The sequence below is a fragment of the Salmo trutta genome, chromosome 26 (assembly GCF_901001165.1).
Source record: "Salmo trutta chromosome 26, fSalTru1.1, whole genome shotgun sequence".
Taxonomy (NCBI): Eukaryota; Metazoa; Chordata; class Actinopteri; order Salmoniformes; family Salmonidae; genus Salmo; species Salmo trutta.
In genome coordinates, this window is record NC_042982.1 from 33,326,217 (window position 1) to 33,343,506 (window position 17,290).

Below are 17,290 nucleotides of genomic sequence, written 5' to 3' on the forward strand. Positions count from 1 at the left end.
AGGATGAGCCTGCAGGAAGGGTACCTCATGAGGGAGGATGTCTTCCCTGTAACGCACAGCGTTGAGATTGCCTGCAATGACAACAAGCTCAGTGCGATGATGCTGTGACACACCACCCCAGTCCATGATGGATCCTCCACCTTCAAATCGATCGTTTGTGCCCATAGGCGATGTTGTTGCCGGCGATGTCTGGTGAGGACCTGCCTTACAACAGGCCTACAAGCCCTCAGTCCAGCCTCTCTCAGCCTATTGTGGACAGTCTGAGCACTGATGGAGGGATTGTGCGTTCCTGGTGTAACTCGGGCAACTGTTGTTGCCATCCTGTACCTGTCCTGCAGGTGTGATGTTCGGGTGTACCGATCCTGTGCAGGTGTTGTTACACGTGGTCTGCCACTGCGAGGACGATCAGCTGTCTGTCCTGTCTCCCTGTATCGCTGTCTTAGGCGTCTCACAGTACGGACATTGCAATTTATTGCCCTGGCCACATTTGTGGTCCTCATGCCTCCTTGCAGCATGCCTAAGGCATGTTCACACAGACGAGCAGAGACCCTGGGCATCTTTCTTTTGGTGTTGTTCAGAGTCAGTAGAAAGGCCTCTTTAGTGTCCTAAGTTTTCATAACTGTGACCTTAATTGCCTACCGTCTGTAAGCTGTTAGTGTCTTAACAACCGTTCCACAGGTGCATGTTCATTAATTGTTTATGGGTCATTGAACAAGCATGGGAAACAGTGTTTAAACCCTTTAAAATGAAGATCTGTGAAGTTATTCGGATTTTTACGAATTATCTTTGAAAGACAGGGTCTTTACTTTTTTTGCTGAGTTTATAAGAAAGATAATTTTATTAAAAATCATTTAATTCATTTTTTACATGTTTTTAAAGGAAACTGGAAGGGAGTGGATGGGCACAGGCTGTATGGTGAGTTAGGGCTAAGGTGAAGTGGTAGGGCTGTGAATGAGGACAGGCAGTAGGAAGGGTTAGGGCTTAGGGGGAGTGGGTGGGAACAGGCTGTTGGAAGGGCTAGGGCTTAAGGGGAGTAGATGGGGACATGATGTATGGTGGGTTAGAGCTTAGGGGAAGTGGATGGGGACAGGCTGTTGGAAGGGCTAGGGCTTAAGTGGAGTGGATGGGCACAGGATGTAGGAAGCATTAGGGTGGAGGAGTGTTAGTCTATTGTCCAAACTTTTATAGGACATGGTGGTGTCTTCATCAAGGATCCTGTCTTTCAGCACTTCTGTTTGGAGGACTGAGAGGAGCGCTGTTCTGTGAAGGGAGTAGTACACAGCGTTATACGAGATCTTCAGTTTCTTGGCAATTTCTCGCATGTAAAAGACTTCATTTCTCAGAACAAGAGTAGACTGATGAGTTTCAGAAGAAAGGTCTTTGTTTCTGGCCATTTTGAGCCTGTAATCGAACCCACAAATGCTTATGCTCCAGATACTCAACTAGTCTAAAGAAGGCCAGTTTTATTGCTTCTTTAATCAGAACATCAGTTTTCAGCTGTGCTAACATAATTGCAAAAGGAAAACATGGAAAATATAAATGTAGCTGCTTTTTCTATACAAGCTCAGGTGTCTCATGTGAGCAGCTGGTGCGCACTCTCTAATATTAAGGAAGGCTCAAGGTTCTGCTCATATGAGTCAGAATGCTTCATGATAAACTGTAGACCACAATATTTACCACAAGTTTAAATCTATAATTTCCGTAGCTATCTATTTACCACCACAAACTGATGCTTTCGCTAAGACCACACTCAACGAGTTGAATAGGGCCATAAAACCAAAAAAATGCTCACTCAGAGGCGGCGCTCTTAGTGGCCGGTGACTTTAATGCAGGAAAACTTAAATAATTTGACCTAATTTCTACCAGCATGTCACCTGTACAACTCTTGATCAACTTCTAGTGCTTACAAGCAAAAACTCAATACGGAAGTGGTCTGATGAAGCAGATGCTAAGCTGTAGGACTGCTTCACTAAAACAGGCTGGAATATGTTCTGGGATTCATCCGATGGTATTGAGGAGTTTACCATATCAGACATTAATAAGTGACCATACATATCCCAACCAGAAGCCATGGACTATAGGCGACATCCGCACTGCCCTAAAGCCTAGAGCTGCCGCTTTCAAGGAGCGGAACACTACTCCGGACGCTTATAAGAAATCCGGTTCGCCCACAGAAGAAGCATCAAACAGGCAAAGCTTCAATACAGGACTAAGATCAAATCGTCAGATGTGGCAGGGCTTGCAAACTGTCACGGTTTACAAAGGGAAACCCAGCGGCGAGCTGCCCAGTGCCTATCAGACGAGCTAAATGCCTTCTATGCTCGCTTCTAAGCAAGCAAATCTGAACCATGCATGAGCGCAGAAGCTGTTCCGGGCAATTGTGTGATCACGCTCTCCATAGCCGATGTAAATTAGACAGACAGTTTACCAGACATGTACTTAGAGCATGCACTGCCCAGATGGCAAGCGTCTTCACTGACATGTTCAACCTCTCCCTGACCAAGTCTGTAATACCTACATGTTTCAAACAGACCACCATAGTCCCTGTGCCCAACAATGCCAAGATAACCTGTCTAAATGACTCACATCTGTAGCCATGAAATGATTTGAAAGGCTGGTCATGGCTCACATCCACACTATAATCCCAGACACCCTGGACCCACTCCAATTCACATGTACCACCCCAACTGATCCACAGATGAAACAATCTCTATTGCACTCCACACTGCTCTTTCCCACCTGGTCAAAAGGATCACCTACGTAAGAATGTTGTTCATTGACTACAGCTCAGCGTGGAAAACCATAGTGACCTCCAAGCTCATCACTAAACTAAGGACCCTGGGATTAAACAACTCCCTCTGCAACTGCATCCTGAACTTCATGACTGGTCGATGCACACTCCCTGGACTCTGACCGCACACTCACGCATACTACACTGACACTCCAACACACTCACACACAAACGCACACACACACACACACACACACACACACACACACACACACACACACACACACACACACACACACACACACACACACACACACACACACACACACACACACACACACACACACACACACACACACACACACACTACCTGCGCTCATACACACAAACCACACTTACATATGCATATTGACGCCAGCCACACACACTCACACATAGACACTCTTTCACACTCCTCACACGCTGCTGCTACTCTGTGTATTATCTCTCCTGATTGTCACCCCTACCTACATGTACTGTACATATTACCTCAATCACCTCAACTACCTTGAACCCCAGAACATTGACTCAGTGTACCGGTACTCATTGCATATAGCCTCATTTTTTACATTTTTTTACATTTTCCTTTTTCAAATTTGTTATAGATTTCACATCCTACTACTCACTCACTTTCAAAAGCAGCATGCATGTTCCAGGGAAGTTTTATCTTGGGGATGTCCTTGCACTTGAAGGACATCACTCAGTCACTCACAATGCCAGGTTTAGGGGTTTGTTTCCCCCTGCCTTGGTATATTCAATAAAAGCAATTTGAGTCATATCTGGATTGTAAATGTTTTTAATACAAATATTAGTTTGATAGTCTCTTCAAGTCTGATTTTTAAAACAAGTCTAAATACAGTATCTTCAAATACCAGTCATTGGTAGATTTCTGCTTCAAAAAGTTGTTCTCTCAGGAATGTGTCTCATTTAACTTGTAGAATTCCTTATACTAAGATGTAATAACTATGTAAGATAACTCAAGATAACTCAAGCTTCTTAAAACAAGCTAAATAGTCTAAACTAGTCAGCACTTGATAAGTACAGTACCAGTCAAAAGTTTGGACACACATACTCATTCAAGGTTTTTCTTTATTTTTACTATTTTGTACATTAAAGAATAATAGTGAAGACATCAAAACACATATGTAATCGTGTAGTAACCAGAAAAGTGTTATACAAATCAAAATCTATGTTATATTTGAGATTCTTCAAAGTAGCCACCCTTTGCCTTGATGACAGCTTTGCACACTCTTGGTATTCTCTCAACCAGCTTCATGATGAATGCTTTTCCAACAGTCTTAAAGGAGTTCCCACATATGCTGAGCACTTGTTGGCTGCTTTTCCTTCACTCTGCTATCCAACTCATCCCAAACCATCTCAATTGTGTTGAGGTCAGGTGATTGTGGAGGCCAGGTCATCTTCTTGGTCAAATAGCCTTTACACAGCCTGGAGGTGTGTTGGGTCATTGTCCATTGAATAACAAATGAAAAGCAAACCATATGGGATGGCGTATCACTGCAGAATGCTGTGGTAGCCATGCTGGTTAAGTGTACCATGCTGGTTAAGTGTGCCACAGATGCGGAGATCATCCATTCACCTACTCTGCGTCTCACAAATACATAGCGGTTGGAACCAAAAATCGAAATTTAGGACTCATCATACCAAAGGACATATTTCCACCGGTCTAATGTCCACTGCTTGTGTTTCTTGGCCCAAGCAAGTCTCTTCTTCTTATTGGTGTCCTCTAGTAGTGGTTTCTTTGCAGCAATTCGACCATGAAGACCTGATTCACACAGTCTCCTCTGAACCGTTGATGTTGAGATATGCCTGTTACTTGAACTCTGTGAAGCATTTATTTGGGCTGCAATCTGAAGTGCAGTTAGCTCTAATGAACTTATCCTCTGCAGCAGAGATAATGCTGGGTCTTCCTTTCCTGTGGCAGTCCTCATGAGAGCCACTTTCATCATAGCGCTTGATGGTTTTTGCGACTGCACTTGAAGAAACTTTAAAAGTTCTTGAAATTTTCCGTATTGACTGACCTTCATGTCTTAAAGTAATGATCGACTGTCATTTCTCTTTGCTTATTTGAGCTGTTCTTGCCATAATATGGACTTGGTCTTTCACCAAATAGGGCTATCTTCTGTATACCACCCCCAACTTGTCACACAACTGATTGGTTCAAACACATTAATAAGAAGGAAAGAAATTCCACAAATTAAGTTTTAACAAGGAACACCTGTTAATTGAAATACATTCCAGGTGACATTCCAGGTCCCTTCATAGTTGAGAGAATGCCAAGAGTGTGCAAAGCTGTCATCAAGACAATGGGTGTCTACATTGAAGAATCTCAAATATATATATATTTTTTTACATAAATATTTTTTTTTTTATTTAACACTTTTTTGGTTACTACTTGATTCCATATGTGTTATTTCATAGTTTTGATGTCTTCACTATTATTCTACAATGTAGAAAATTGTAGAAATAAAGACTAAAACCCTTGAATGAGCAGGTGTGTCCAAACTTTTGACTGGTACTGTAAATCATTCTTGAAATTATATAATATGATTTTAAAGTATGAATGCAGGAAAATCAGGCTCGTTCTGATTATTTTTTTTTGTACAGTGTTGAAACAAAAAGGGCTCTCCTATGGGCACAGCTGAAGAACCCTGTTGGAACCCTTTTTTTCTAAGAGTGTACAACCTATAACTGGCTTCTATTCCCAAGGCCACATATTTTCTCCAAAAGCTCACATCTTGGTCATATTAGGTTGTTCTAAGTTATCAATCACTTCAAATTCCCCGTTGTCAATTCCGTCAGTGGAGTGGAGGTGGTGTCCCTTCATGTTGTGGAAGCAGTAGGCACAGTGTGCAGTAGCCACGGGCACCACCTTGGAGAAGTTGGAGAAGTTCACTCTGTACTTGCCCTCTTTGTTGCGGGAGATGATGGGCAGGAAGTTGTAACCCCACATGATTTCCAGAGGGATGAAGGAAGTCCTGACCTGGCAGGCTGAGTTGGTGGACTCGGCTGTGCCGTCCAGGAAGACCACCAGCTCAAACTCTTGCTTATGGAGTGTGTCCACTGCCACCTCAAAGAAAGGGCTAGTATTGTCAATCACATGGTAGAGTGTGAGAGGGCACACAAAGAAAAGGTTGTCCTTCCCAGCGTCCACCATGAACTCAATGTTCACCTGGTCCATGATGATTGTCTCCCCGTCGGGTTTGATGGTTGTCCTCAACAGCTTGCCGTAGATCTGGCTCCCGATCATCAGGGTCTTGCGTAAGTTGGCCACTCTTATCATGAGGCAAAGGAAGTCCTTCTTAGGACAGATGACAGCCATCTCACTGAATGTGATGGTCTTGGCCCTTTTCTTAGGGATGGAGATCTTGGCCAGGATGACTCCACACATGAAGCAGTTGATGATGTTACCTATGAGGTACTGGATAATGATGAGGGTTACAGCACCAGAACAGAAAGGGGTGATAGCACGTCCACCGTACCCGATGCTGGTCTGTGTCTCCAGAGAGAAGAGGAATGCTGTAATGAGATTGTAGACATTGTCCACACAGGGGATGTGGCCTTTTGAGGGGTTCTGCCACCTCAGGTCCCCGTTGTTCCGGGCGATCCAGAACCACAGCAGTCCAAATATGAACCAGCTCAGGGTGAAGGAGGCGATGAAGAAGAAGAGGACAAAGCGCCAGCGGAACTCCACAAAGGTCGTCCAGAAGTCCACGAGGAAGGCAAAATGGTTGCCGTACTTCACGTTGCCGAATTCAATGTTGCAGTGGCCATATTTGGTCACCAGCCGGGTTCTGCGGATTCTTCGCTCCACCAGGTGGTCATGGATACGCTTCCGGATGCCAAACACCATTTTCTGGGACCTGTAGAGAGAAGAACAATTTGTTTGTGAAATAGTTTATGGAGTAATTACAATATAGCAATTAAACACTGGAATGGTGGATGTACAGAAGATGAATGTGCAAGTAGAGATACCTTTAATTCTTACACACAAGGTAAAAGTCCTGCTGACCTTAATTGTCATCAAAATATCATTATATGGAACAACTTAGTATCACAAACACCTCAGTCAGTCTATGATCAATGAAATGATTTCACGTAACTGACCCAGCCATCATTCTTGTTAATTAACTGTAAAGTGTTGCTCTAGTTACTAGCAGTTGCTTTGCATCACTTGCACATGTTCATCTGCACTTAAATCCTGTAATCCTGGGTACATGCCATAGCTAAGACTCAGATGATTTTACCATCATCGATTAGCCTTTATTATGTTCAGTGAGTTTGACTGTAAAACGTCATACTTTGAATTGACCCATAAACAAAATTTGTGTAATGTCTTAACAAATATTTAATGTCAATCGGTTTGTTTAGTGTCTGTTGCACAAGGGTAGACCTGGTTTATGAGATTATTGGGACACAGCCACAGTTGTAAACCTGGTATGTATTGGTATTTGGGCTGAGATATGCAGGTGTAGATCTGGTTTATATTAGTATTGGGACTCGGTCAAAAGTGTAGACCTGGTTTGTAGGCGTACTGGAGCTGGAGGTGCAGGGGTAGTCCTGGTTTTACAGTGTTTTAATATATTTTTTTATTTCACCTTTATTTAACCAGGTAGGCTAGTTGAGAACAAGTTCTCATTTGTAACTGCGACCTGGCCAAGATAAAGCATAGCAATTTGACACATACAACAACACAGAGTTACACATTGAATAAACAAAACATACAGTCAATAATACAGTAGAAAAAAAGAAAACAAAAAGTCTATATACGGTGAGTGCAAATGAGGTAAGATAAGGTAGTTAAGGCAATAAATAGGCCATGGTGGCGAAGTAATTACAATATAGCCACTAAACACTGGAATGGTAGATGTGCAGAAGATGAATGTGCAAGAAGAGATACTGGGGTGCAAAGGAGCAGGATAGATAAATACAGTATGGGGATGAGGTAGATAGATGGGCTGTTTACAGATGGGCTATGTACAGGTGCAGTGATCTGTGAGCTGCTCTGACAGCTGGTGCTTAAAGCTAGTGAGGGAGATATGAGTCTCCAGCTTCAGTGATTTTTGCAGTTCGTTCCAGTCATTGGCAGCAGAGAACTGGAAGGAAAGGTGACCAAAGGAGGAATTTGCTTTGGGGGTGACCAGTAAGATATACCTGCTAGAGCGCGTGCTACGAGTGGGTACTGCTATGGTGACCAGTGAGCTGAGATAAGGCGGGCTATACCTAGCAGAGACTTGTAGATAACCTGTAGCCAGTGGGTTTGGCAACGAGTATGAAGCAAGGGCCAGCCAATGAGAGCATACAGGTTGCAGTGGTGGGTAGTGTATGGGGCTTTGGTGACAAAACGGATGGCACTGTGATAGACTGCATCCAATTTGTTGAGTAGAGTGTTGGAGGCTATTTTATAGATTACATCGCCGAAGTCGAGGATCGGTAGGATGGTCAGTTTTACGAGGGTATGCTTGGCAGCATGAGTGAAGGTTGCTTTGTTGCGGTATAGGTGTGAACTTCCGGCGCCGACAAAGATGGCCGCCTCGCATGCGCAGACCAGCTGGCTGGTGTGTTTACAGACATATTCAATCAATCCTTATCGCAGTCTGCTGTCCCCACATGCTTCAAGAGGGCCACCATTGTTCCTGTTCCCAAGAAAGCTAAGGTAACTGAGCTAAATGTAGCACTCACTTCCGTCATCATGAAGTGCTTTGAGAGACTAGTCAAGGACCATATCACCTCCACCCTACCTGACACCCTAGACCCACTCCAATTTGCTTACCGACCCAATAGGTCCACAGACAACGCACTCACCATCACACTGCACACTGCCCTAACCCATCTGGACAAGAGGAATACCTATGTAAGAATGCTGTTCATCGATTACAGCTCAGCATTTAACACCATAGTACCCTCCAAACTCGTCATTAAGCTCGAGACCCTGGGTCTCGACCCCGCCCTGTGCAACTGGGTCCTGGACTTCCTGACGGGCCGCCCCCAGGTGGTGAGGGTAGGTAACAACATCTCCACCCCACTGATCCTCAATACCGGGTCCCCACAAGGGTGCGTTCTCAGCCCTCTCCTGTACTCCCTGTTCACCCACAACTGCGTGGCCATGCACACCTCCAACTCAATCATCAAGTTTGCAGACGACACTACAGTGGTAGGCTTGGTTACCAACAACGACGAGACGGCCTACAGGGAGGAGGTGAGGGCCCTCGGAGTGTGGTGTCAGGAAAATAACCTTGCGCTCAATGTCAATAAAACAAAAGAGATGATCGTGGACTTCAGGAAACAGGAGAGGGAGCAGCCCCCTATCCACATTGACGGGACAGTACTGGAGAGGGTGGAGAGTTTTAAGTTCCTCGGCGTACACATCACGGACAAACTGAAATAGTCCACCCACACAGACAGAGTGGTGAAGAAGGCGCAGCAGTTCCTCTTCAACCTCAGGAGGCTGAAGAAATTCGGCTTCTCACCAAAAACACTCACAAACTTTTACAGATGCACAATCGAGAGCATCCTGTCGGGCTGTATCACCGCCTGGTACGGCAGCTGCTCCGCCCATAACCGGAAGGCTCTCCAGAGGGTAGTGAGGTCTGCACAACGCATCACCGGGTGCAAACTACCTGCCCTCCAGGACACCTACACAACCCGATGTCACAGGAAGGCCAAAAAGATCATCAAGGACAGCAACCACCCGAGCCACTGCCTGTTCACCCCGCTAACATCCAGAAGGTGAGGTCAGTACAGGTGCATCAAAGCTTGAACCGAGAGACTGAAAAGCAGCTTCTATCTCAAGGCCATCAGACTGTTAAACAGCCATCACTAACATTGAGTGGCTGCTGCCAACATACTGACTCAACTCAAGAAACTTTAATAATGGGAAAATTGATGTAATCAATTTATCACTTGCCACTTTATATTATTTATATTAGATAATGTTTACATAACCTACATTATTCATCTCATATGTATATACTGTACGCCATACCATCTACTGCATCTTGCCATCTTGATGTAATTAGATGTATCACTAGCCACTTTAAACAATGCCACTTTATATAATGTTTTCATAATCTACATTACTCATCTCATATGTATATACTGTACTCTATACCATCTACTGCATCTTGCCATCCTGATGTAATGTATCACTAGCCACCTTAAACAATGCTGCTTTATATGTTTTCATACCCTACAATACTCATCTCATATGTATATACTGTACTCCATACCATCTATTACATCTTGCCTATGCCGTTCGGCCATCACTCATTCATATATTTTTATGTACACATTCGTATTCATTCCTTTACACTTGTGTGTAAAAGGTAGTTGTTGTGGAATTGGTAGATTACTTGTTAGATATTACTGCATGGTCAGAACTAGAAGCACAAGCATTTCGCTAGACTTGCATTAACACCTGCTAACCATGTGTATGTGACAAATACATTTGATTTGATTTGATTTGGAAGCCGATTCTAGATTTAATTTTGGATTGGAGATGCTTAATGTGAGTCTGGAAGGAGAGTTTACAGTCTAACCAGACACCTAGATATTTGTAGTTGTCCACGTATTCTAAGTCAGAGCCGTCCAGAGTAGTGATGCTGGACGGGCGGGCAGGTGCGGGCAGTGATTGATTGAATAGCATGCATTTAGTTTTACTTGCAGTTAAGAGCAGTTAAAGGCCACGGAAGGAGAGTTGTATGGCATTGAAGCTCGTCTGGAGGTTAGTTAACTTGTTATGGATAGGGGGCAGTATTTTCACGGCCGGATAAAAAACGATTTAATCTGATTATTACTCCTGCCCAGAAACTAGAATATGCATATAAGTATTAGCTTTGGATAGAAAACACTCCAAATTTTCTAAAACTGTTTGAATGGTGTCTGTGAGTATAACAGAACTCATTTGGCAGGCCAAAACCTGAGAAGATTCCAAACAGGAAGCGCCCTCTCTGACTATTTCTTGGCCTTCTTGATCATCTCTATCCAAAACAGGGGATCTCTGCTGTAACGTGACATTTTCTAACGCTCCCATAGGCTCTCAGAAGGCGCCAGAACGTTGAATGATCATTTTGCAGGCCATGGCTGAAAAACAGTAGCGCATTTGGATAGTGGTCGATCTGAGAACAATGAGACTGGGGGTGCATGCACGAGACGACTCCATGTTTTTATTTTTTCGTCTTTGAACGAAAACAGGGTTTCCCGGTCGGAATATTATCGCTTTTTTACGAGAAAAATCGCATAAAAATTGATTTTAAACAGCGTTTTTTGTCACGAAACGCGCCGGGCGCGTCACCCTTCTTTACCCTTCGGATAGTGTCTTGAACGCACGAACAAAACGCCGCTATTTGGATATAACTATGGATTATTTGGAACCAAACCAACATTTGTTATTGAAATAGAAGTCCTGGGAGTGCATTCTGACAAAGAACAGCAAAGGTAATCCAATTTTTCTTATAGTAAATCTGAGTTTGGTGAGTACCAAACTTGGTGGGTGTCAAAATAGCTAGCCATGATGGCCGGGCTATCTACTCAGAATATTGCAAAATCAGACACCGCGATTGCATAAAGGAGTTCTGTATCTATAATTCTTAAAATAATTGTTATGTTTTTTGTGAATGTTTATCGTGAGTAATTTAGTAAATTCACCGGAAGTGTTCGGTGGGAATGCTAGTTCTGAACGTCAGGACACTACAAACACCCTGGACCAGCTTATCGATCTGTCCATCAGACTGGACAACCTGCTGGCTGCTCGTGGGTGTTCTCCTCGAGCCCTTTTCGTTCCACCTCACAGTCTTCCTGATCCAACGCCCATGGAGATAGGGGGGACTGCAGCTAGGAAGACTAGAGGGGGGGGTCTCTCCTGTGCCCACTGTGGTTGCAGAGGGCACACTGCCGACCGGTGCTGGAGAGGCTCACCCAGGAGTCCAGAGGGCAGGCAGAGTACCACGTCGACACCCCAGGTGAGTCAGCACCATTCTCACCCAGAGCCCTCTGTTGGCCATATACATGTCTCAGTGTCTTTTCCTGAGTTTTCCCCGCACTCCCAGTATAAGGCGCTAGTCGATTCAGGCGCGGCTGGGAGTTTTGTGGACCGTGGGGTTGCCCATAAGTTAGGGTTCCCCCTTATCCAGTTGGACCAACGCTTCCCCGTGCATGCCCTAGACAGCCGACCACTTGGGTCGGGCATTGTTAGGGAGGTTACTGCGCCACTGGTTATGGTGATTCGGGGGGGTCATGAGGAGCGTATTAGCCTCTTCATTATTGAATCACCAGCAAATTTCGTGGAAACAGAGGGCTCTTAAGGGGTGGTCGAGTGAGTGCTCGGGCAGGTGTATAGGGGTTTCCATCGGTGCTACTACGGTTGAGAGTCCAGACCAAGTCTCTACCGTGCACATTCCCTCAGAGTATGCCGATTTGGCTATCACCTTCAGTAAAACAAAGGCGACTCAATTACCACCTCATCGACGAGGAGATTGTGCGCAGGTTAACGCTGCATATCCCAGGAGTCACGTGTATCCTCTGTCTCAGGAGTTGTATATCAAGGCTGAGAAATGTGAGTTCTCCAAACGAGCCGTCTCATTGCTGGGGTATCGCATTTCCAGATCTGGGGTGGTGATGGAATGTGACCGCATTTCAGCTGTGCGTAATTGGCCGACTCCGACCACGGTTAAGGAGGTGCAGCGGTTCTTAGGGTTTGCCAATTACTACCAGAGGTTTAACCCAGCGTTTTGGTCAAGTGGCGGCTCCCATTACCTCACTGATGAAGGGGAGCCCGGTGCGGCTGCAGTGGTCGGAGGAGGCGAATAGAGCTTTTTGTCGGCTTAAGGCCCTGTTTACCGATGCTCCGGTGCTGGCTCACCCGGACCCCTCTTTACCATTCATAGTGGAGGTGGACGCATCCGAGGCAGGGGTTGGTGCTGTCTTGTCGCAGCGTTCGGGCTCGCCGCCTAAGCTTCGCCCCTGTGCTTTCTTTTTTAAGAAGCTAAGTCCGGCGGAGCGTAACTATGATGTAGGGGACAGGGAGTTGCTAGCTGTGGTTAGAGCCCTGAAGGTGTGCAGACATTGGTTAGAGGGGGCGCAATACCCTTTCCTCATCTGGACTGATCACCGTAATCTGGAGTACATCCGGGCGGCGAGGAGACTGAACCCACGCCAAGCCAGGTGGGCTATGTTCTTTACGAGATTCCAGTTTACTATCTCGTACATCCCAGGTTCCCGGAACACCAAGGCTGACGCACTGTCTCGCCTCTATGATGCTGAGGAGCGGTCCATCGACCCCACTCCCTTAATTCCAGCCTCCTGTCTGGTGGCACCGGTGGTCTGGGAGGTGGATGCGGACATCAAGCGGGCATTGCGGTCAGAAACCCCTCCCCCTCAATGTCCTGCAGGGCGGAAGTACGTCCCGCTTGGTGTTCGTGATCGCCTGATTCGGTGGGAACACACACTACCCTCCTCGGGTCATCCTGGAGTCGAACGGACAGTGCGAGGTCTTAGAGGGAAGTACTGGTGGCCCACTTTGGTGAAGGATGTGAGGCTCTATGTCTCCTCCTGTTCAGTGTGCGCCCAGTGTAAGGCGCCTAGACACCTGCCTAGGGAGAAATTACAGCCCCTCCCCGCTCCACAGCGGCCATGGTCCCACCTGTTGGTAGATTTCCTTACGGATCTCCCGCCTTCTCAGGGGAACACCACGATCCTGGTCATTGTGGATCGTTTCTCTAAGTCCTGCCGTCTGATCCCTTTGCCCGGTCTTCCTACAGCCCTACAGACCGCGGAGGCCCTGTTTACACATGTCTTCCGGCACCAAGGGGTGCCCGAGGACATCGTCTCTGATCGGGGTCCCCAGTTCACGTCCAGAGTGTGGAGTGCGTTTATGGAGAGGCTGGGGGTCTCGGTCAGTTTGACTTCGGGTTTTCACCCCGAGAGTAATGGGCAGGTGGAACGTATTAACCAGGATGTGGGCAGGTTCCTGCGGTCCTATTGCCAGGACCGGCCAGGTGAGTGGGCGAAGTTTTTACCATGGGCGGAGATGGGGCAGAACTCTCTGCGTCATTCCTCCACTGACCTGTCGCCCTTCCAGGTGGTATTAGGATACCAGCCGGTCTTGGTGCCTTGGCATCAGAGCCAGATAGAAGCTCCTGGGGTGGAGGACTGGGTTCAGCGCCATCGACAGAGACGGCCCACAGTCCGGAACCGACAGAGACGGCCTACAGTCCGGAACCGACAGTCGCACTACAGTCCGGAACCGGCGCAGCCAGAGTCGCCCTCCAGTCCGGAGCTCCCAGAGTCGCACTCCAGTGCGGAGCTCATAGAGTCGCCCTCCAGTCCGAAGCTACCAGAGTCGCCCTCCAGTCCGGAGCTCCCAGAGTCGCCCTCCAGTCCGGAGCTCCCAGAGTCACCCTTCAGTCCAAGGTCTCCAGCGACGCACATCAGCCCGAGGTCTCCAGCGACGCGCATCAGCCCGAGGTCTTCAGCGATGCGCCTTAGTCCAGAGACTTCGGGAGGGGTAAAATATAATAAGCATTTAGCGGGGGTGGACAGGTTAGGTTGGGGAGTAAGGCCGGAGCCTGAGCCACCTCCGTAGTAGGAGGTTGGGGAGGGGGGGTGTAGCACAAGAACCGTCGGTGACGGTGGCCACCCTCCCTTCCCTTCCTTTCATTAGGATTCTTTTTTGTTTTGGGGTTTATTTTTTTTGTGTTCATTTTTGTGTGAGGTGCTTCCGGGGTCTGCACCTTTGGGGGGGGGTACTGTCACGTCCTGACCAGTAAAAGAGGTTGTTTGTTATTGTAGTTTGGTCAGGGCGTGGCAGGGGGTGTTTGTTTAGAGTGTTTCGGGGTTTGTTGGGCTATGTTCTTTTTAGTCTATTTCTATGTTGGTTCTAGTATGTCTATTTCTATGTGGTGTTTATTGGGTTGACCTTCAATTGGAAGCAGCTGCTCCTTGTTGCTTCTAATTGAAGGTCCTATTTAAGAGGGGTGTTTTTTCTATGGGATTTGTGGGTAGTTATTTCCTGTTTTGTGTTCGTGCACCTGACGGGACTGTTTAGTGTCGTTTGTTGTTTTTGTATACGTGTTTCTTTTGTTTTCCTTCTTTAGAACCGCTAGCGGAACGCCTCACCAATATCCAATGGTAGAGCGTGGCGCGAAATACAAAAACCTTAAAAATGCTATTACTTCAATTTGTCAAACATATGACTATTTTACACCATTTGAAAGATAAGACTCTCGTTAATCCAACCACATTGTCCGATTTCATAAAGGCTTTACAGCGAAAGCTAAACATTAGATTATGTTAGGGGAGTACACAGCCAAAAATAATCACACAGCCATTTTCAAAGCAAGCATATATGTCACAAAAATCCAAACCACAGCTAAATGCAGCACTAACCTTTGATGATCTTCATCAGATGACACTCCTAGGACATTATGTTATACAATACATCATGTTTTGTTCAATCAAGTTCATATTTATATCAAAAAACAGCTTTTTACATTAGCATGTGATGTTCAGAACTAGCATACCCACCGAAAACTTCCGGTGAATTTACTAAATTACTCATCATAAACACTGACAAAATACATAACAATTATTTAAAGAATTATAGATACAGAACTCCTTTATGCAATCGCTATGTCAGATTTTAAAATAGCTTTTCGGCGAAAGCACATTTTGCAATATTCTAAGTACATAGCTCAGCCATCACAGGCTAGCTATTCAGACACCCGCCAACTTCGGGGCTCACTAAACTCAGAATTACTATTAGAAAAATTGGATTACCTTTGCTGTTCTTCGTCAGAATGTACTCCCAGGTCTTCTACTTCAACAACAAATGTTGTTTTGGTTCCAAATAATCCATAGTTATATCCAAATACCTCCGTTTTGTTTGTGCGTTAAGTTCACTATCCAAAAGGTAACGCGCGAGCGCATTTCGATGACAAAAAAATTAAAAATGTTCCATTACCGTACTTAGAAGCATGTCAAACGCTGTTTAAAATCAATTTTTATGCTATTTTTCTCGTAAAATAGCGATAATATTCCAACCAGACAACGTTGTATTCATTCAAAGAGGGAAAGAAAAAAATGGCGAGGTCTTGTGAACGCGCATCTCCAGTCTCTCTGTCACCAGGCAGACCACTGAGAAACTGTGCGGTTTCTGAAGGCTTTAGAGAGCCAATGGAAGCTTTAGAAAGTGTCACGTAACAGCACAGATACTGTAATTTTGATAGAGATGCAACAGAAGGACTACAAATGGTCAGACAGGCCATTTCCTGCTTGGAATCTGCTCAAGTTTTTGCCTGCCATATGAGTTTTGTTATACTCACAGACACCATTCAAACTGTTTTAGAAACTCTAGAATATTTTCTATCCAAATCTACTAATAATATGCATATTCTCGTTTCCGGGCAAGAGTAGTAACCAGTTTAAATCGGGTACGTTTTTTATCCGGCCGTGAAAATACTGCCCCCTATCCCAGACAGGTTAATAAAATAAGAAGATGAGTTTACACGTTCCTGCTGCGTTTTGGTCTAATCCCTACGATTTATAGGCAGAGCACTGGATATTCCAATAGGTCATAATTGTGACCAAGAATAATACATATGTTTACACATACTTTTCAATATAAAAAAACTATATGTATTACATGTTAGGGTTACTAATGGCATAAAATTTGTCTGGGGAATATTTGGGAACAAATGGGTTAAATCCTGTAATCCTGGACACAAGCCATAGATAAGACCCCAAGTCATTACAGAAGAAAGTTATTTGTTGAAGTATTTCACTCCACTGGCCCAAATCAGTCAGATAACCATACCCTCCCTAAAACCAGCCTACTACAACCATATAACTTGATATAAACTGGCACTCTCATAGTAATCCCTGGTAGGTTATAGAAGAAGTGTTTGGTGGATGGTCTCTAGCAAGATTAATGGCATAGGCGCTTTCTGAATAAATCTGGCCTGTGTTGCTGCGAAGCTATGCCAAATAGTTGGATGGTGGTTCGCTTGTTAGGGAGTGTTAAATCAGTGCCGTAAACCGATGCGTTTGTTTCAGTACTCATAGTTTTGAAATGTCCTGTATTTCACAAACAGAAATCCGATAGTCACACACTATTCTTTGTTGTGAAGCTTTTCTCATTGTATCTCTCAAAGCCTTTCACACCTATTCATTATCTCTTCCACATTGTTACTGTAAGGTGACAAAACAAATGCTGAGATCATCATGAGATTTACTTTGATACGATGCGTTTCAGTAATATCATTTTGAAATAGAGTAATCATTTTATTAGTACTGTGCTGTTCAGTTGTCATTGTCAATAATATTGTAACTCTTCAACAATTAATGATTTCTCCAGGAAAATGTTATAATAATTTATCAAAGGGTGTACTCCAACCAGTGTACTCCAACCACAGTGTACTCCAACCAGTGTACTCCAACCACAGTGTACTCCAACCAGTGTACTCCAACCACAGTGTACTCCAACCAGTGTACTCCAACCACAGTGTA

General features: G+C 45.1%; 1 protein-coding gene across 1 annotated transcript in view; it reads right to left on the reverse strand.

Moving 5' to 3' along the window:
- Positions 1–5,203: 5,203 nt before the first annotated feature.
- The window catches only part of LOC115163688 (ATP-sensitive inward rectifier potassium channel 1), a 13,000-nt gene continuing 913 nt past the window's right edge, over positions 5,204–17,290 (reverse strand). The window contains exon 2 of the mRNA XM_029715766.1: positions 5,204–6,651. Coding sequence (XP_029571626.1) covers positions 5,520–6,641 — 1,122 coding nt within the window. The 5' untranslated portion in view covers positions 6,642–6,651 and the 3' untranslated portion in view covers positions 5,204–5,519. The remainder of the gene's footprint in view (positions 6,652–17,290) is intronic.